The sequence below is a fragment of the Barbus barbus genome, assembly GCF_936440315.1.
Source record: "Barbus barbus genome assembly, chromosome: 13".
NCBI lineage: Eukaryota > Metazoa > Chordata > Actinopteri > Cypriniformes > Cyprinidae > Barbus > Barbus barbus.
The window spans coordinates 288,985-309,839 of record NC_136741.1 but is presented as its reverse complement, the minus strand read 5'-3'; the positions used below and the strand labels follow the sequence as shown (position 1 = coordinate 309,839).

The following is a 20,855-nucleotide window of genomic DNA, read 5'->3' as shown; positions in this document are numbered from 1 at the left end:
CACACACTCACACACACAGAGATCAGCCAGCCTCAGGACACACACACACTCACACACACAGAGATCAGCCAGCCTCAGGACACACACACACAGAGATCAGCCAGCCTCAGGACACACACACACTCACACACACAGAGATCAGCCAGCCTCAGGACACACACACACTCACACACACAGAGATCAGCCAGCCTCAGGCCACACACACACTCACACACACAGAGATCAGCCAGCCTCAGGCCACACACACACACTCACACACACAGAGATCAGCCAGCCTCAGGACACACACACACACACTCACACACACAGAGATCAGCCAGCCTCAGGACACACACACACACTCACACACACAGAGATCAGCCAGCCTCAGGACACACACACACACACACACACACAGAGATCAGCCAGCCTCAGGACACACACACACAGAGATCAGCCAGCCTCAGGACACACACACACTCACACACACAGAGATCAGCCAGCCTCAGGACACACACACACACTCACACACACACAGAGATCAGCCAGCCTCAGGACACACACACACACACTCACACACACACACACAGAGATCAGCCAGCCTCAGGACACACACACACACAGAGATCAGCCAGCCTCAGGACACACACACACACAGAGATCAGCCAGCCTCAGGACACACACACACACTCACACACACAGAGATCAGCCAGCCTCAGGACACACACACACAGAGATCAGCCAGCCTCAGGACACACACACACAGAGATCAGCCAGCCTCAGGACACACACACACACAGAGATCAGCCAGCCTCAGGACACACACACACTCACACACACAGAGATCAGCCAGCCTCAGGACACACACACACTCACACACACAGAGATCAGCCAGCCTCAGGACACACACACACTCACACACACAGAGATCAGCCAGCCTCAGGACACACACACATACTCACACACACAGAGATCAGCCAGCCTCAGGACACACACACACACACTCACACACATTATAAACACAGAAAAACACAAGTACATCACCCATTGGACAAACAGCAATAAAAACCAGCACAAACTGGAATGTTATTGGGCCCTAAATGGAGAATCCACTGTTGCGATCTACCTGAGCGCCGTGAGTGATGTGAGACTCAGGAAAACACTGACGATGTACAGACTCAGTGAACACAGTCTGTGAAGAAGCCAAATGTTGTAATATAGCTGCAAGATTTGTAGCATCTTGTCATCTCCTGAGAGACAGCCAGAGAGAAACAAACAGCCAATAAACACACACTCACTCACAGCACAAACACACACACATTACAGCTACACACATCTATATCATCTATACCATGTTCAGTTTTCTAAGTTCAGTTGTTACATGATGTCTATAGTATAATCTTTTATTTATTATTATAATTCTTTATTTTATTAACATTTAATTTTTTTTGCTATATAGACAGAGAGAGAGAGAGAGAGAGAGAGAGAGAGTGTGTGTGAGAGAATGAGAGAGTGTGTGTGTGTGTGTGTGTGTGTGTGTGTGTGTGTGACCTCGGCCAGAGGAAGTGCTCAGTGTCACCAGGGATGTCGTAACCGCGGCAAACACTGCTGGCATGATGAAACTGTACAGGTGGCCGAGCGCAGTGCCAGCACTGAGGGTGTGGTACCCATAATGCCCTGCCCTGGGGCATTGGGGGGGTGTTATCTCTGTCTCTCACACCAGCCGTCTGCCCCCAGAGCCTCAGTATCAGAGAGACGGGAAACACTGGCGTGTCCCCGAACCACGTGAGCATCTGTGGCGTGTCATTCCACCTTGAATTACAGCGTTACGCAAGTCTCCCTTCCTGCCATGCGGTTCGCACGAGTGTGTGTGTGTGTGTGTGTGTGTGTGTGTGTGTGTTTGACGGAGGGCTGAAATGGAGAGGATGATTTTCACTTTTTCTTTCTTTCCACCTTTTTCATAACCGTGCGGCCGCAAGCGCTCCGTAGCAGGAAGACGGTTGGCTGACGATGAGACAGCAGCAACTGTAGGAGCTTCCTGGACACCTGATACACGAGAAGCAGTCAAACCCACAGCTGACCTCTGACCCCACGCACACACACTCCGCTGCCACAGCTGCAGTGGGAAAAACAGCTCGGCCGAACAGCGTCACAGTTTTTCCATCCCGCTTGTATTCTCACGCTTCTGTCATGGATAAACTGTGTCCGGCTACAGGACGGGCCTTTTTTAAACAAAATAATTTTCCTGTCCCGGCATTCTATGATGAAAAATCCTGGAAAATCCTGATCACACAAGGGCCAGAGGACGTCCCATCTGCTCCGAGGGACACAATAAGTGCAGAAGACACGTCCACCCTGGAGAACGAGTCGAGAACAGACGCAGCATGCCGTAAAACAGCTTCACAGCATCGGTCGGGTTTAGTGAGCGTAAGACTGCTTAAACCCCAATAACTGACTACACTCTTAAAAAAATAAAGGTGCTTCACCATGCCATAGAAGAACCTTTTTGTCTAAATGGTTCCATAAAGAACCTTTAACATCTGAAGAACCTTTCTGTTTCTTTGTGGCGAAAGAAGGTTCTTCAGATTATAAAAAGGTAAGAAAGGGATGGTTCTTTGTGGAAACAAAAATGGTTCTTCTATGGCATCGCTGTGAAGAACCTTTTAAGCACCTTTATTTTTAAGAGTGTACACTAGTAAACACATTGACATGAAATCAAGCCACACAGTATATTTTTCACGACATGCCTAATAATTTTAAAAATCATAACATTTACATTTGACAACTGAGCTACTTCGATTTCCATGTTTTGTTTTGTTTTAACACGGAGCATGAGAGGTTTTCTGCGGGGCTGGTGTTTGTGTATGGAAGAGTGTGGCAGATTCCAAACCCATTTAGGCTACGTCTACATTAATCCAGATACATTTTAAAAAGCTCTCTGTCGACACTAGCGTTTTCCAAAAGTTTCTCATCCACACTGAAACATCAGAAAAAAGTTAAATCTGCTTTACCACGCATGCGTAAAGCCTCAAAAAGCTGACTGAGACGATACAGACGAAACAAACATGATACGTTTTCATGCAATTCTTCTGACAGGATTATTATATTTAGGAAAATATCCCAGCATGCGATCAGGTTGCACCCACTCACAATTATATGTCTGATCTGAAACGCAACTGCACTCAGGTTTTGCCGCAAACAGCAATCGCGAGTAAATTTTCTGTCATCTTTGCAGGACTGTGATACGAAGAGTGTACAAAGTAACACATCTGTTGCAATAGTGTGAAAGTGAATAGCACATAACAGGCACAATACCAGTAAAAACACACATCTATTGGAACAATATGCATCACATGACTAAACATGCGCCATCGTTTCCACAGTCCACACTACAATGCAAAAACAGCGTTTTCAAATTTAGCTTTTTCAAAAAGGTCAGTTTTCCTTGACAAAAGCACCGTCTCAGTGTGGATGCAAGGCCAACACGGAGAGAAAAAGATACTTTCAAATGAAAACGTATTAGTGTGGACAAGGCCTTATCCAGTTCATAAACTATAAAACTACATTTCCCATCATCCTCTGACACACGTAACGCTCTTCCTTTGCTCTTCATTCTGTTGCACTAGTGCTAAAAGCCTCCCGTGTTCATTAGGAAGTGAAAATGAGATGAACATCTCAAACTATCATGTTTAATTAATTCAGACAAAAATCAGTTGAACGCAAGCCACATAATTACAGCTTCACATCATCCAAACATTTACTAGCTCAGATGGAGCTACCACAGATCCTCTATAATCCTCCTGAAGACGCCGCTGGACTTCAGACGTCCACAGGACAGAAGACAGAGAAGATGATGTCTCCATTCAGCAGGAAAGAGTCGTGATGCTTTCAGAAGATCAACACATTATTATATAATCCAGTCAGACGTCACAGATGTGAAGTTTGAGGTACCCACCATCACACCAGGAACCCACAGACTCTATTTATTCCCCGACACGGCTCCTTCAAATATCAGTGCAAAAAAAGGCTTAGCTTACTTAGTATTTTTGTCTTGTTTCTAGTCAAAATATCTAAAAATTCTTAAATCAAGATGCATTTACTAGATAAGCAAAATGACGCAATATATTTAGCCTCGTTTCCAGCAGAAAAAAAAACTAAATTAAGTGCATTTTGCTTAAAATAAGCTAAATTATCTGCCAGTGGGATAAGTAAAATAATGCACTTAATCTAGTAAATGCATCTTAATTTAAGAATTTTTAGGTATTTTGACTAGAAACAAGACAAAATTACTAAGTAAGATAAGCCTTTTTTTGCAGTTAGGAAACTAAATGGAGAAGTGGCAGACGTGAAGAATCACGAGACACACCAAACATGAATCGCCGTCACTCCACAGAGTTTCTATGCGTCGAGTGTTGCCAAGTCCACAGTTTTCCAGCAGAATTGGGCTGCTCTAACACTGTTTCCGTGGGTTGTTTTCATGTCCGTGGGTTTAAGCGACCACAATAACGTGATGTTTAGCCCTTAAGATGTGAATTCTATCAGGGAACCCCTCAATAAAACATGTATTTTACCCCCAGAATGCGATTTTTACTAGGGAACATCCCTCGAAATGCAATTTTTGAGTAGCAATTGGGTGGGTTTTGTTGTGAAAACCTGGCAACCCTGGTTGAACGTTCCTCCAGCGTGTCAGTTTGAGGTGGTTAGCGCTGGTCACCGCTGGTAGCTGCTCGCTGTGACCGTCAGTATCTGTTCCTGGACCTTCTCCGTGATGCCTCGGCCGTGTTTGGTCTGGATGCCGCAGGTCCCCGAGCTCTCCTCGCTGTCTGTGTCTCCGTAACAGCTGGAGCCCGAGGAGGCCGTCAGCACCGTCACGGAGTCTGTGGAGTCTCTGTTCTCACGGGAGCCGCTGTTCCCCAAAGCCTCGCTCCCGTCCTTCTTCCCGTCCTCCGCCGCCTCTTCACACTGACCGCTGCTCTGGTCCTTCAGCAGCTGCACCAGGAAGTTGATGTACTTCATGGTGAGGCGCAGGATCTCATTCTTGCTGAGCTTCTTGTCGGGCGGGTGGGTCGGGATGAGTTTGCGGAGCTCGGAGAAAGCGCCGTTCACGTTCTGCTGCCGCCAGCGCTCGCGGCTGTTAGTGAAGACACGCCGAGCCATTTTCTGAGGAGGACCTGGAGGAAAACCACACAGCTGAGCTTTCATGACGAAGAAGAGTGTGAAAACCGAACAACTCTAAACAACGTGTGTCTCCTAGTGTTGTCAAAAGTATCGACTACTGAAATTTTAAAAATGTGACGACACCAGCATTTTCCACGAGCATGTTAAGCGGATTCTTACAGTTTTTCTCAGTGGCTTTGGTGCATTTCTCAGATCAGAAATGAACTCAAAACTACTTGTTCGACCTCCACATCATCTAGTCACTTGTGCACGTCATAAAAAGATTCTCATTCTTTTGAACAAGTTGCGATTGCTTTGGTACATTCATGCAGTTGATTATGTAACAATGGTTTCCTACATTAACTGTTGCCCCTCAAAACATCTAGTCATTAGCTCATCATTAAAGGGTCATATGATGTTGCTAAAATGAACATTAGTTTGTGTATTTGGTGTAATGTAACGCGTTTATGCGGTTACACATTTTCCACATACTGTACATTATTGTTGCTCCTCTATGCCCCGCCTCTCTGAAACACATACATTTTTACAAAGCTCATCGTTCTGAGAGGCGTAGCGTGCTCTGATTGGCCAGCTATCCAGTGCGTTGTGATTGGCCGAATACCTCAAGCGTGAGACGGAAATGTTACACTCCTTACCGTATTGTGATGCTGTGTCCCGGCACGACGAGACTAAAGCAATAAAACCCATTATAAACGAGGCATTTGTTGCATCCAGTGGGGACATAATTACTGATTATAATGACTTATTCTGTCTTTTCACGTAAACATTACCATGTCTGCATTTGTGATCGGAGAAACGAGAAACAAGCACTACTCTACGCTGCTCAAAACTCGTGTCTGAATCATCAGTAGCAGAAACACACTTACAGGCTGTGCGTCAGAAGCACCAGACTGTTCTTGCAAAGCTGGAATTGCCCCACTTTATAGAAACAGTCTTTGTGCCGCCTGCATTGTAGGATACTCTTCCAGCTTCAGGAAATAGTCCTCCGTAAATGCGCTGCACACACTCTAATATTTGGGTTGAACTGTTCTGGAACAGTGTTTTAAATACAACTTAACCACTGATTTCTAGTTGTGTCCTCTTTTGGAAGCCCAAACAAAGCAGTTTCACTTTCACAACGAAACACAGCGTCTCCAGGACATGACGCCGGCGGCAGCAACAATACTACAGCCAGAATAATAGCTCTGCCTTCTTCAATATACATGTGGGTGGTGTTATGCAAATCTTCCCACATCGTGACGTAGATATGTGGGGTGTGTTTGAATGAGCCGTTTTAGGAGGGCGTGGACGAACTTTTATAAAGAATATCTCTTTGGATTTGAGACTTTAGTCTTTGCAACTTTATGGATCTCATCTATGCACAAACAGCTTGTAACTCCAAAGGAAAACTTGAAATCGCATCATATGACACCTTTAAATGCAAAATGGTTGATCTAGTTGTCAAATTTTTCACCTTTGCACCCATATTTCTATTTCTTTTCTATATCACAATGACGTTGTAATGTTTTTTGTTTTTTTTGCCAGAACACAAGTAAAAGTGTAACTGAATCCTATCCTGTCTCTTTCAATCAATATCCCTTTCAATCAAAATTACATCAGGTAATACTAACAGAGTGCACCGTTATACTGACAATCCATTGTGTGGTGCTGTTTGTACGAATTGTTTTGAGCAATGCACATACTTCTTTGCAAATATTAAGGATGATTCGAGAAGTGCACCAAAGCGACTGAAAAAAACCTGAATACTGCCATTGTGTTCACGTGCTCAACAGAAATGTCTGTGATTGTGATGGGTCATTCTTGAACGATTCGTTCATTTTGAACGAATCTTTAATGTGACTCAGGAAGAACGAGTCGTCTCGGGGAGTGATTCGTTCAGTCGCGCGTGCACATTGCACAACATTCTATGGGTCCTGTACTGGAATTAGTTCATCTCTCGAGTCTCGGGTTTGAGTCGTTCGTTCTTTTACCACGTGACCACTTGCCAGATCAGTATAGGCTACTATAAAAAAAAAAAAAAAAATAAAAAATATTTTGCTGAACGAGACTCAACGGTCCGAGTCGGTAAAATGATCCAAACTTCCCATCACTAGTCTGTGATTGTGCATTGAGCGCGTGAACACAATGGCCAATCAGAGGCGTTTCAGAATCCGCTCAACAGCGCTCAAAAAGCTCATGGGAAATGCTGGCACTTTCACGTTTTTTGGGGGGTTTTTTCAGTACCGACTTTTGATAACCCTAGTGTCTTCCTCACAATTAGTTTTTCACAAAACACCCAGAGATTAAATGACGTACCGTCATTGAGCTCCAGTTCGAAGTGTGTGGACGGGCGTCTCTTCATACGAGCGTTACCGAAGATCCCGAAGCTTCCCGATGGTCCGAGGAAAGAGCTGAGAGAGGGAGAGAAAACACTGCAACATGAGGAGTTGAAGGAGGAAAAGAAATCTATAAAAGCAATCCTGAGTGTTTAATGACCGTCTGTCACTGATTGGACAAACGTGACGGTCACTGCTCTGTCCTCATTACAGCACACAGCTCAGATAGATCTATTCATTCTTCTTCATTCTGAACCATTTTCACTTGCTGCACCAGAAAACAGCTGAATAACCCTAAACCAACCAGGTTTTAACAACCAAGAACACAGGATATCCTAGTGACCACCAGAACACCCTATAAACCTCAGAGCATGACTCAAACGACCGGTCAGACTCTAACTAACCCTAACACTGAACAGCATCCAGAGCTGGGTATTAACTGATTACATGTGATCTGGATTACCTAATCAGATTATATTAGATTAAATTACATTTTAAAATAAATCAATCAGACTACAGTTACTTTTTATTGATTACATGATTACATATCCACTCAATAGCAATAAATTAGCTATTCATAATTTGATTCTCAAATTATTATTTTTCATATTTTAAAAATGTAAAAAATTGCATTATTTCTTACATGTAATGCATGGAATCCCAATTTTTTTTTGTCAGCAGAACCAATTTCCCCTAATATATTTACTTAAAAGTACCCCTTTTAAAGTATTTATTTAAATAAACATTTTAATATTTGCATGTTTACGGTTCTCTGATGTTGGTTAAAAACCTGTTAACCTTCACCCCCATTTGTGGCCTCGCAGGTGAAAATAACCTACCTAAATTAAAATGGTAACAGTTTGTGACAAAGTGTGCTTACACAAACAAATTAGGTATCTTTGGAAAGAAGAGACTCTGGGCTTTACTATCTATCATCCAGAGTTGATAATGCTCAAAAAGATAAAAAGTTATAGACACTGACGTGCCTTGAAAAATATTTTTCCACACTGAATGTTTTTTTATTTCATATACAAATACATGAAATAAGTCCTGGAGCAATCCAGAAAAGTAATGGATCGAAAGCCACTGGTCTCATGAGTTCATATTTCAAATTTGAAGAAGATACCATGAAAAATGAGATTCCTGCAATATTTTTTCTGAAACTATTTATAGTCCCCCCTCCCCCCTGTTTGAGGAAAAATAACCACCAAATGGATTGCAGAATTATACAAGCTATTTTAGTCATTATACATGTTCCTGCATAGTTTTTCAATTATAAAATAATAGACAGATTTATTTGAGCACTAAAAATACAAAAATAATTATTTGAGTAATAAAAAAGGAAAAAAAAATAGAAAAAAAATGCTTTGTATATAGTATGTATACTGAAGTATTCTTCGTTATTCGTTATTACAATGATAAATATCACTGCCAGACGTGAAGTGATATTGCCAGACATGGTCATAGAGTCAGTAAACACACGCTGATGTGCTTCCATTCAGATGATGATCATACAGATGGGCCATATAATCAATAATAGCTGATCAATGAATCACAATGATAGCCGTCATAGAGTCGCTAATAAACACGCTGATGTGCGTCCATACATATTATAATCATGCAGACACGGCCACATTCCCCACACAATACACACACACACATAAAAAATGTAGAAGAAAAAAAAAACAGTTTTTTATGGATAAAGCAGATCGCTAAGTTATGCCCCGCTCAGATGACAGCGTGCGTCACAGAAGCGTCACTGCCGGCTGGAGGGAGCGCCAAATTCAAATAATCTATATTCCGCTTTTCTGAGACTTTTTTTTCCGTAGACGGTCTCATTATGTTTGTAAAACCGTATGCTGTAACATCGTTTTGTTTTTTTACCACCAAGACGCTGTTTTGAGCGTAATTTATTCCATAACGGACGCGAACAATAACTCTCTGAAGAAATGAAACGTAAACAAAGGAATATTCATCCTTATTACAACGTTATTGTTTCGCTGGACTAAAAGTGCTCGCTGGGATGTTGTTCTGTGGACCCTTACCTCTCTAACTAAACTGGGATTTCAGCAGTGGACGCGTTTGTGGCTCGTTATTACAATGATAAAGGTACGTACGGCTTTTTTACTCTGCGTGTTTGGATGTGCTACTGCTTACACAAATGTAGCAAATTTGTGCCACTCATTCCTTATAAGCTTTCCATCGAAAAACAGCGATCTGTCGTCGATGCTTGAGGCTTAGACCCTCAGAATGATTTATAGTTTGTCAAGATTAACTTTGTCCCGTTTCATTTATTCTATTAGAAAACAATGACACATGCAAACAAAGAGCGTTCAGTGCGACGTCGCTCTGGTGAACGCTAACAGGTTTTAATGGTCACATGACATGCAGGTAAACATAAAATGTTTACATTTTTTTATAAATATTTTATTTTGATTGATGTTATTTTAAAATGATTTATTATAATTTTACATTTTTATGATTGAATTAATTACTTGCTTTTCATTAAACTGACAAACAAACTGCAGTTTGGGAAGGCTTGATAATGTAATGTAACATTTAATGCACTTCATGATATCAAGAATGAATGGAATATATATGATTTTTCTTTGCATTTTCATATTGATATAGTAGATTAGGAAGACTATCCTATTACATGAATGTGATGAATGAGTTAGAACAAAAAAGTAATCAAAAAAATAGTCTATTATACTCCCTAAAATGTGTGGATTACGTTACTAACTACAGTTTTTGTCATGTAATTTGGAATCAGTAAGGGGTTGGAATTTGTAAGTGATCTGCCCAGCTCTGATAGCAGCCCCTGGCGAGCGCCTCCAGCATCACAGCGCTGTAACCTGGCCTCACCTGCTGATGAAGGGGTGCGTCTGCAGGAAGGGTGGAGGCAGCAGGGACAGGCGCAGCTCCGCGGGGCGCAGGCCGGTCAGCAGGGAGAGCGCAGGCAGCGGCGGTTTGCTGTGAGCCAGGCTGATGACCGGGATGTTGGGCGGGAGGGCCGGTGAGGAGACGGCGATGGTGGGGGGGCTCCGTCGGGGGGGTGTCTCGGCTGCGCTGGCCTCGGGTTCGACTGCATCCGTACGGCTCTCTGCATCTCGAGCCGCGTTGGCATCGGGGGAACTGGAGCGAGCTGGACTGACGGGCTGGAGGACAGACGGAGAGGACGGAGAGATGGGCGGCTCGTTCTTCTCCATCATGACCCGAGACGGATGATCGCTCCTGATGCTCTCAGCTTCTTCTCATCGCTCCTCATGGGGAGGCCTGCAGATTTCTGTTTGGTCCTGAAACAACAGAACAGTCCCAGACAGCAGCCTCTGAAGTCATATTATGATATTACTATTATAAAATATATGTGACCCTGGAGTACAAAAGCAGTCATAAGTAGCACAGGTATATTTGTAGCAATAGCCCAATTATAGGTTTGTAAACATTCGGGATGCGCGTGCATCATGGTTGCAGAAAACACTGGAGAGATAGCCTTTAAGGCTAGAGAATTACACGGATACGGTACTAAGAGTTAGATTTAAAAAGATTATAGATTATGTGTGTCATTATCAAAATGTTCTCCGCATATTACAAGAGCTCGTCACCCAGCGATAAGCACTGTTATTTAACGAAATTGACAGGGATTACTTTTTTGTGGGCGGAGCCTATCGATTGACCGAAAATGAGGGTTTTCAAGCGGCCGTCTATGGAGCCATGGAATAAAAGAATAAAAAAAGAAGGTAAATTTGATTTCAAAATTCTGACTTTATTCTTGCAATTCCGAGATTATATCTCACAATTCTAATAAGGAAACACAACTCATCACTCTCTCTTTTCCCCTCGGCTCAGAATAGGACTTTCTAGGAGGTTTTGTTCCCCTCAGAATTGACAAACTCATTTTTTTTATTTATATCGAGTTATAAAGTCCAAATTAGGAGATATAAACTTGCGTTTGCTAGAAAAATAAGTCTGAATTGTGAGATAAAATAAATAAATGCTGTGTAAAAATGTTAATAGTAATAGGTTTAAATAATATTTCATGCTGTAACTGTAGGGCTAATACAATACATCCCCTATGAACAGCATGTGAATATTATGTAGACCTATTGTTTAAATCAAATTTATGCTTTAAAAGTACAGTAATCATAGCAGTTTTCATCCATAGTCTGTCCATTTAAATATCTGCATTTAGCTTCAAATGGCGTCTTTTACGACAGTATTCTATAAAAATGATTTACATTCTGATTTTGACATCAAAAGGCACAAAAATATTTTTTTTCTCTTATTCCATGGATTTTACCCGTTTACCTCCACTTGTTACCAGTGCTTTTCTGCCACCACTATGCATGCGCAGCTACAAGTGACATAACTGTGACATCTACTCTGAATTGGTCTATAGCCCAAAATACATTGTATGGGTCAAAATTATACATTTATCTTTTATGCCAAAAATCATTAGGATATTAAGATCATGTTCCATGAAGATATTTTGTAAATTTCCCACCGTAAATATATCAAAACTTCATTTTTGATTAGTAATATGCATTGCTAAGAACTTCATTTGATCAACTTTAAAGGAGATTTTCTCAATATTTAGATTTTTTTGCTCCCTCAGATTCCAGATTTTCTAATAGTTGTATCTCAGACAAATATTGTCCTATCATAACAAACCATACATCAATGGAAAGATGATTTATTCAGCTTCAGATGATGTATAAATCTTTTTTTTTTTTGATCCTGATGACTGGTTTTGTGGTGCAGGATCACATATGTAGAACAAACTGGTGTGACAATTCAAACAAAAAGGGTCGGAGCAAGGTTTTCCGGAACGTTTGGCTTGGTAAGTGGTTTCAAACTTCTGAAACAAACTCTTGCCAGACCAGAAAGGTTCCAGAAAAGTTCACTCTGCTTGTAAACACCGTCAAACTTCCGCTGGTCCGCAGCGAGTGTGTAATATGTAGGTGTGCTCTTGGGATGCTGTAAATGTGCTGTGAGTATACGGGGGATTTAAGATTCGCATTCACACTGCAGATGAATCCAGAGTCACTCCAGTTCAGTTCTCACGGTTCAGTGACTGACAAACACATTCACTGCTGAAAGACTCATTGAATCATCAGTGTGAACAGAACTCAACTAGTTAATGCAGTGGACATGAGCGCTCATCGCAGGAGCAAGAAAAACACTTTTAGACAAGTACATGTCCCAACTAAACAACAAACACTGATTATCATGGGATCAGGAGCGGAAGAGGATTCAATGTTAAAACTTTAGATCTTTCACAGCCAGGAGTCTGTCTGGGTTTGGTACTAATGTCGGCCAAAACAGCTAATGTTAGTGTCGCCTTTCTGAAATGATCAGGAACAGCTGCTATCTAGTTGTGTTGTTGTCACTGGTATTCTGCGTATATCATTTGTCAGTCGTCCTGCTGTCTAGTGATCAGTCATTGATTGATCGACGAATCAATCGATCAATGAGCATCCTCTCACAGACACAAAGAGCGATTCAACACACTTCTGCAAATTGCTTTCCTTCACGTTTCCCTCTTTTCAACATCGGCTGTTATTCCTCACATTTGGTTCCTCTTTCTGTCCAGTTTTTAATGAGCTTTATTTTTCATAACGACCAGTCCGATCCTGAACAAAACACACACTCTTGATGTTCTAGAAGCTCCACGTATTTTCAAGCTCTCAGGAAACATCACGCATTTCACGATTCTTCCAGCCGTTCCTCCGACGTTTCAAACATCTGTTTCCGTCGTTGAGTCTTTAATGTCCAAGTCAGTTTACAAGAACTTTCTGATTCTCAAATGAGTTTGTACTCATGTCAGTGGTGCTGAATAAACGTATTAAGTTATTCAGAGCGTCAACACTGCTTCTGAAAAATAAGCTGTGAATCAAATCACCGAAGCGGTGCGAGATCTCATCGGTCACTCACCGTGTTTGTGGTCACTTTCTCTGTGGTCTTCGTTCACGCCGTCTGTGAAGCGATCGAACCCTAGCTCTCCTCTTCGCACTTCCTTCCCGTTCCTGAGCGCTGCTCTCCACAAGATTCTCCAGCGTTCAGTGAAGATCAGAGACACGGAGCGAGGACCTCACCGCAGGAATGACGGAACATGCGCTGATCTAGAAGTGATGCTCGTGTGCCCATCTCTCTCTCCATCACCAACAGACATGCTGCTCGAGCTGGACAGCAGTTGAGCTGAACTAGTATTGGACGAGAGACACACACACACACAGAGAGAGAGAGAGAGAGAGTTTTCTGCTCTCTGCTGGACAGGAGGATGTACTTGTACAATGTGGTGATGCTGATAAGAGTAAAAAAAAAAGTGCCTGCAGTCCTGAGATAAGAGCCCCCCCCACCCGTTTCTCGCTCTCTCTCTCGCTCTCTCTCTCTCTCTCTCTCTTTGTTCTCTCTCTCTCTCTCTCTCTTTCTGGTGAGCCTCAGACACTGAAGGTTATTGGATCTCGACCAAAAGGAAGCAGAACTTGCATCACAATTGAACAACGTTGTAAAAGTTCTCTCTCCCACTGAAGTACAAAACTGAAAGTGAAACAGAATTTATTCTCTTCTTCTGGAGAACTATGATGTTTATCCTCTTCATCATCACATCTTCATCACGGGCCTCACTGCGCTGCTCCACACACACTGCGTCTCATTCACTGACCAACACACACACACACACACACACACACACACACACACACACAGTCTCACTCACACACACACACACACACACACACAGTCACTCACTCACACACACACACACACACACACACACAGTCTCACTCACACACACACACACAGTCACTCACTCACACACACACACACACACACACACACACACAGTCTCACTCACACACACACACACACACACACACACACACTCACTCACTCACTCACTCACACACACACACACAGTCACTCACTCACACACACACACACACACACACAGTCACTCACTCACACACACACACACACACACACACAGTCTCACTCACACACACAGTCACTCACTCACACACACACACACACACACACAGTCTCACTCACACACACACACACACACACACACACTCACTCACTCACTCACACACACACACACACAGTCACTCACTCACACACACACACACATCTGAGTGCAAAATCAGAGAACTGACATTTTAACAGAAATCATGATTTATCAGCAAGTTAACACTAAAATGTATTGTAAATTTACTATAAAAACAAGAACCAAGTGAAGCCACATGTATGCAAAAATCACATACGGTGATCTTACATACAAAAAAAGTTTTTTAAAAAATACAATAAAATAAAATAGGAGTGACATGACAACACAGCTGGGGTTCAAAGCATGATGGCATGTTGTGAAAAGCACATTCTGATTTACCTGACAATATTAATGTGAATAAAACATGAACAAAACCAGGTCTTCTGAAGCCTCGCTGATGCTCTGACGGTGAAGACAGGTGGGGCTGCACAGAAACACAGTTTGGGTGCTTTAATGCAAATAAGGCATTTAGAATAATCTGGATCGATCATCATTAGAGCAGGGGTAAGAGTAATTGTATATGCTCACGCACCTGTTGTGTCGATACGCTCTGGCAGAGACTTTGTGTTTTTAATGTGCACATAAACACTGAAAACTGCATGAAACCCAATGTGTTTTATTATAAAATTATTGAAAACAATTGAAATCACATTTAAAGACCCACTTCAGAATCACACAAAGAATCAGTCCAGCATCACAGATATGGTCTCACCTTATCTATCTGTCTGTGTGTGTGTGAGTGAGTGTGTGTGTGAGTGAGTGAGTGAATGACTGTGTGTGTGTGCATCTGTGTGCGTGTCTGTGTGTGTGTGTGCGTGTGTGTGTGTGTGTGTGTGTGTGCATCTGTGTGCGTGCGTGCGTGCGTGTGTGTGTGTGTGCATCTGTGTGCGTGTCTGTGTGCGTGTGTGTGTGTGCATCTGTGTGCGTGTCTGTGTGCGTGTGTGTGCGTGTCTGTGTGTGCGTGTCTGTGTGTGTGTGTGTGTGTGTGTGTGCGTGTCTGTGTGTGTGTGTGTGTGTGTGTGTGCATCTGTGTGCGTGTGTGTGTGTGTGTGTGGCAGCTGTGTTACGGTCGGTCGACTGCAGTTCGCCGTCATGTCTGTGGAGATTTGCCTCAGTGTTAAATTAAGACGATGAGTTTTAACCACACTGAGAAATGCTTCTCTCCATTTCTAAAAATACCTGCGACCATCTTCAGCGTTCAGTCAGAAACACGACAGAGCTTCAAGAGTGAATCTGCCCTCACTTATTTCCAATCATTTGTATTCATTTTCCCTCCAAATTCACATTCAGATACGAGTATTATTGTAACACTTTAACACTTTATTGTATCAGTTCAGGGACCGATTCTCATTATTAACTAGTTGCTTACTAGCATGCATATTGGCAGTTTAGTACTTATAAAGCACATAGCCTATTAATGCCTTTCCACTTATTTGCATAAAAATCCTTTCCATTAATCCACCTAAATATAACAACTATCTTACTAACCATTAACAAGCAGCAAATCAGGAGTTTATTAGGCAAAAGTCATAGTTAATAGTTATTTAATAGAGAGAATTGTTTCCCAAACTAAAGTGTGACTGATTGTTTGTGTTATATCAAATAAATCGTCTGTAATAATCAAAAGTGAGTGAGATGGCGGTCTGTGTTAGACCAGCACACATCCAGTCCTGTTAGTGGTGCAATATAAGTGGTTTTACTCTACATTGATCGGGCCGAACCAGGCCAATCACAGCTCAGAAACTCTCCTCTTATTAGACGATCAACAGATAAATCTGCAGTGGCATCAGTAACTCAAAACTTTGGCCTACTAGAGCTTCATCCACAGACAGCATCAGTCCAACATCAGCCAATGTTTCTTTATAGTCTATCCAGAAATTCACTGAAATATATCTAGTGTGACAACTAGCCCCGGTCCACATGTAAACAACAGACCAACCTGTGATCACAAACAGTTTCACACACAATCACAAAAACACAAAGACTGAGTAGATAAATGTTTTCAGAAAGACATGTCAGTAAGTCAGCTGTGGTGATGAGCGGCTCCTCGTCGGTCAGAGGCTCTTTGTGTGAAAGTCAAACTGATGGTAATTATAGCAGCGAGGGTTTCCTCACTAGGGAAGAAATCACAGCAATTGTTTCTTGAAGTCGCCCGTATTGTCCGTCTGTCTAAACACACACAACAAAGCAGCAATAAATGACTCTCTCTTTCTCTGTGTATTTGTTTATGTTTCAGGGATAATTACTTATCATCTGTGTAAATGATCTGACCAGCAGACTGAGGGTCATGAAGAGGACAAGAGAGAGAGAATTACATCAAACACACACACACTTCATGTGCAATATACAAACGTCTCTTCATAACTCACACACTCACACACTTGTGTTTCAGACATTTCCTCTATCCATGTAAACACTATTGTGTGTCAGAGATACAGATCAGTGAGGCTTAATTGTTTAGGGCAATAAGAGCGCGTGTGTGTGTGTGTGTTCAGTGACTGCGGGTGTGTGTGTTCAGTGACTGCAGGTGTGTGTGTGTGTGTTCAGTGACTGCGGGTGTGTGTGAGTGTGTTCAGTGACTGCGGGTGTGTGTGAGTGTGTTCAGTGACTGCGGGTGTGTGTGAGTGTGTTCAGTGACTGCGGGTGTGTATGAGTGTGTTCAGTGACTGCGGGTGTGTGTGAGTGTGTTCAGTGACTGCGGGTGTGTGTTCAGTGATTGCGGGTGTGTGTGTGTGTTCAGTGACTGCGGGTGTGTGTGAGTGTGTTCAGTGACTGCGGGTGTGTGTGAGTGTGTTCAGTGACTGCGGGTGTGTGTGAGTGTGTTCAGTGACTGCGGGTGTGTGTGAGTGTGTTCAGTGACTGCGGGTGTGTGTGTGTGTGTTCAGTGACTGCGGGTGTGTGTGAGTGTGTTCAGTGACTGCGGGTGTGTGTGAGTGTGTTCAGTGACTGCGGGTGTGTATGAGTGTGTTCAGTGACTGCGGGTGTGTGTGAGTGTGTTCAGTGACTGCGGGTGTGTGTTCAGTGACTGCGGGTGTGTGTGTGTGTTCAGTGACTGCGGGTGTGTGTGAGTGTGTTCAGTGACTGCGGGTGTGTGTGAGTGTGTTCAGTGACTGCGGGTGTGTGTGAGTGTGTTCAGTGACTGCGGGTGTGTGTGAGTGTGTTCAGTGACTGCGGGTGTGTGTGTGTGTGTTCAGTGACTGCGGGTGTGTGTGAGTGTGTTCAGTGACTGCGGGTGTGTGTGTGTGTGTTCAGTGACTGCGGGTGTGTGTGAGTGTGTTCAGTGACTGCGGGTGTGTGTGAGTGTGTTCAGTGACTGCGGGTGTGTGTGAGTGTGTTCAGTGACTGCGGGTGTGTGTGAGTGTGTTCAGTGACTGCGGGTGTGTGTGAGTGTGTTCAGTGACTGCGGGTGTGTGTGAGTGTGTTCAGTGACTGCGGGTGTGTGTGAGTGTGTTCAGTGACTGCGGGTGTGTGTGAGTGTGTTCAGTGACTGCGGGTGTGTGTGAGTGTGTTCAGTGACTGCGGGTGTGTGTGAGTGTGTTCAGTGACTGCGGGTGTGTGTGTGTGTGTTCAGTGACTGCGGGTGTGTGTGAGTGTGTTCAGTGACTGCGGGTGTGTGTGAGTGTGTTCAGTGACTGCGGGTGTGTGTGTGTGTTCAGTGACTGCGGGTGTGTGTGTGTGTGTTCAGTGACTGCGGGTGTGTGTGAGTGTGTTCAGTGACTGCGGGTGTGTGTGAGTGTGTTCAGTGACTGCGGGTGTGTGTGAGTGTGTTCAGTGACTGCGGGTGTGTGTGAGTGTGTTCAGTGACTGCGGGTGTGTGTGAGTGTGTTCAGTGACTGCGGGTGTGTGTGAGTGTGTTCAGTGACTGCGGGTGTGTGTGAGTGTGTTCAGTGACTGCGGGTGTGTGTGTGTGTGTTCAGTGACTGCGGGTGTGTGTGAGTGTGTTCAGTGACTGCGGGTGTGTGTGAGTGTGTTCAGTGACTGCGGGTGTGTGTGTGTGTGTTCAGTGACTGCGGGTGTGTGTGTGTGTGTTCAGTGACTGCGGGTGTGTGTGTGTGTTCAGTGACTGCGGGGGTGTGTGTTCAGTGACTGCGGGGGTGTGTGTTCAGTGACTGCGGGGGTGTGTGTTCAGTGACTGCGGGTGTGTGTGAGTGTGTTCAGTGACTGCGGGTGTGTGAGTGTGTTCAGTGACTGCGGGTGTGTGTGAGTGTGTTCAGTGACTGCGGGTGTGTGTGTGAGTGTGTTCAGTGACTGCGGGTGTGTGTGAGTGTGTTCAGTGACTGCGGGTGTGTGTGTGTGTGTGTGTGTGTGTGTGTGTGTGTGTGAGTGTGTTCAGTGACTGCGGGTGTGTGTGAGTGTGTTCAGTGACTGTGGGGGTGTGTGTGTATGAGAGTGTGTGTGTGTGTGTATGAGAGTGCGTGTGCATGAGTGTGTGTGTGCGTGAGTGTGAGTGCGTGTGTCAGCGGTGCTCAGATGTGGCACTGCTGGCTGGTGATGAAAGCTTTAGCACTAAAGGCTGGAACACAACAGATATCACAACACCAGTCAGTTATCACACACTTGTGACACTGTAAATGTTTACAGAGGATTTCTGGCAGCACACACTAACAGACTTTCACCACAAACTTACGCAGAACCCAACATCTGCACCTGATATCTCCAGCTAGCACTGACTCCTGCAGACTGTAAGTCAGTCCTGTATTCCAGCACTAAGTGCTGAAGTGAGCGTGTGTTTGTGCTCCAGTCTTGAATGATTCCTCAGATCATGTGTGCTGTTACTGTGCTGCTTTACTGAGCGATCCGATACTCTCGGTCACAGTTTGTGGACTAAATGAACTCCAGTGAGAGCCGGTCACACATCATGAGGCTTGATAAGATGCAGAAACCATTGTGCTGCTCACACCTGCACGAGCGATTAATATCCGCCACGCACGGCTGCTCTCGCGTGAAACGCAGCGAGATTCAACAGAGCTCACGACACAATCATCAGAGACAGATAGAGCTGTGTCTGCGCCGCTGGAGTACCCAGGATGCACCTGGAGCAGCAGAGCGAGGATGTCAGGGACAGCTGTTTCCTGTCCACACTTCCTGTTGGAGCGCTGGAGGGCGGGAGGCTCTATGTCGAGCGCTTTGGCGAGAACAGCGGCCATCTTCCAAACAGGATATGTGCGCCGCGGTCGCAGGTGTGAGCGCACGAACGCTCATTATTCATAACTCAATTCTTAATGTGCTGTGGAGGGGCCGCCGGCTTCCGATTGACGGGCCGGGGCCAAACTCTCTCCAGCATCACTCAGAAGGACAACAGCAGACACACAGATAGAGACTTTACAGATGCTCAAATCAGGAGGAATAAGACTGTTCCTGATCGTCTGAGATCACTGCAAAAATGATTTTCTTACTTGGTATTTTTGTCTTGTTTTCTTGTACAAATATCTAAACATTCTTGAATCAAGATGCATTATGACAAGTAAAATGGCTTAAGATATTAAATCTTGTTTTCTAAAAAAAAAAAAATTTAAATTGCGCAAGTTTTTACTTAAAACAAGCAAATATATCTGCCAACGGGGTAAGACAAATAATTTTAATTCAAAGTCTAAACAAGATTTGTCTTGCCCCATTGGCAGATATTTTTCCTTGTTTTAAGTAAAAACTAACATAATTTAGATCTTTTTTTTCACAGAACAAGACTTGAATATCTTAAGTCATTTTACTTAAGCAAATTCATCTTGATTCAAGAATTTCATATTTTTTGAATTTTATTATTTGTGATATGGATGGATATCAGTCATGACCCGTCAGGAAGAACACACTCCTGTTCCTCTATAAACCCAGCTTTAAACTCACGGGTGATGTGACAGAGTTTAGAGGAGACCTGCTCCTCCACACGTCTCCAGTTCAATTAAATTAAATTCTAATAGCTTTATTGGCATGACAGAAATACATTTTGCATTGCCAAAGCATTAAGACAACAAAGTTACTCCAGTTACTGGAGCTCAACTACAACAGACGGGTGATGATGTGAGAACAACATCACACACACACACACACACACACACATCACTGATAATAATAAACTGAGCCATTTATGAGCACTGATTAGTGTCTTATCATAAGTGGTGAGAAGCCACACATCTGTGATTTCGTCACAGAGGGCTTCAGGTATTGTGTCTAAAACAGCCATTAACTGTCGTAAATTACTGTAGCAAAACCAAACTATTATTAGCATAATGCTAAAATCCCTTATTGTTACTGTAATGTATCTTGATGCTTTCATTTCTTGATGAAGATTCTCAATATACTTGTCACTGATACAGAAATATGCAAGAAAATGCATACAT

At 43.5% G+C, this 20,855-nt stretch overlaps 1 protein-coding gene across 2 annotated transcripts; it reads right to left on the bottom strand.

Moving 5' to 3' along the window:
• Positions 1 to 1,201: 1,201 nt before the first annotated feature.
• lyl1 (LYL1 basic helix-loop-helix family member) lies at positions 1,202 to 13,787 on the bottom strand. Of its 2 annotated transcripts, XR_013785019.1 has the most exons (5): positions 13,407 to 13,706; positions 10,338 to 10,768; positions 7,453 to 7,547; positions 4,633 to 5,150; positions 1,202 to 1,229 (listed from the first exon to the last, which is right to left on the bottom strand). XR_013785019.1 is itself a non-coding variant. In XM_079432545.1 (4 exons), the coding sequence occupies exons 2-4, from the start codon at positions 10,682 to 10,684 to the stop codon at positions 4,690 to 4,692; spliced, it is 903 nt and encodes a 300-aa protein (XP_079288671.1). In that variant the 5' UTR covers positions 10,685 to 10,768; positions 13,407 to 13,787; the 3' UTR covers positions 1,430 to 4,689. The 2 variants fall into 2 exon arrangements, 1 of the variants encoding a protein (XP_079288671.1); XM_079432545.1 differs by lacking the exon at positions 1,202 to 1,229 and having other exon boundaries at positions 1,430 to 5,150; positions 13,407 to 13,787.
• Between the last annotated feature and the right edge of the window lie 7,068 nt (positions 13,788 to 20,855).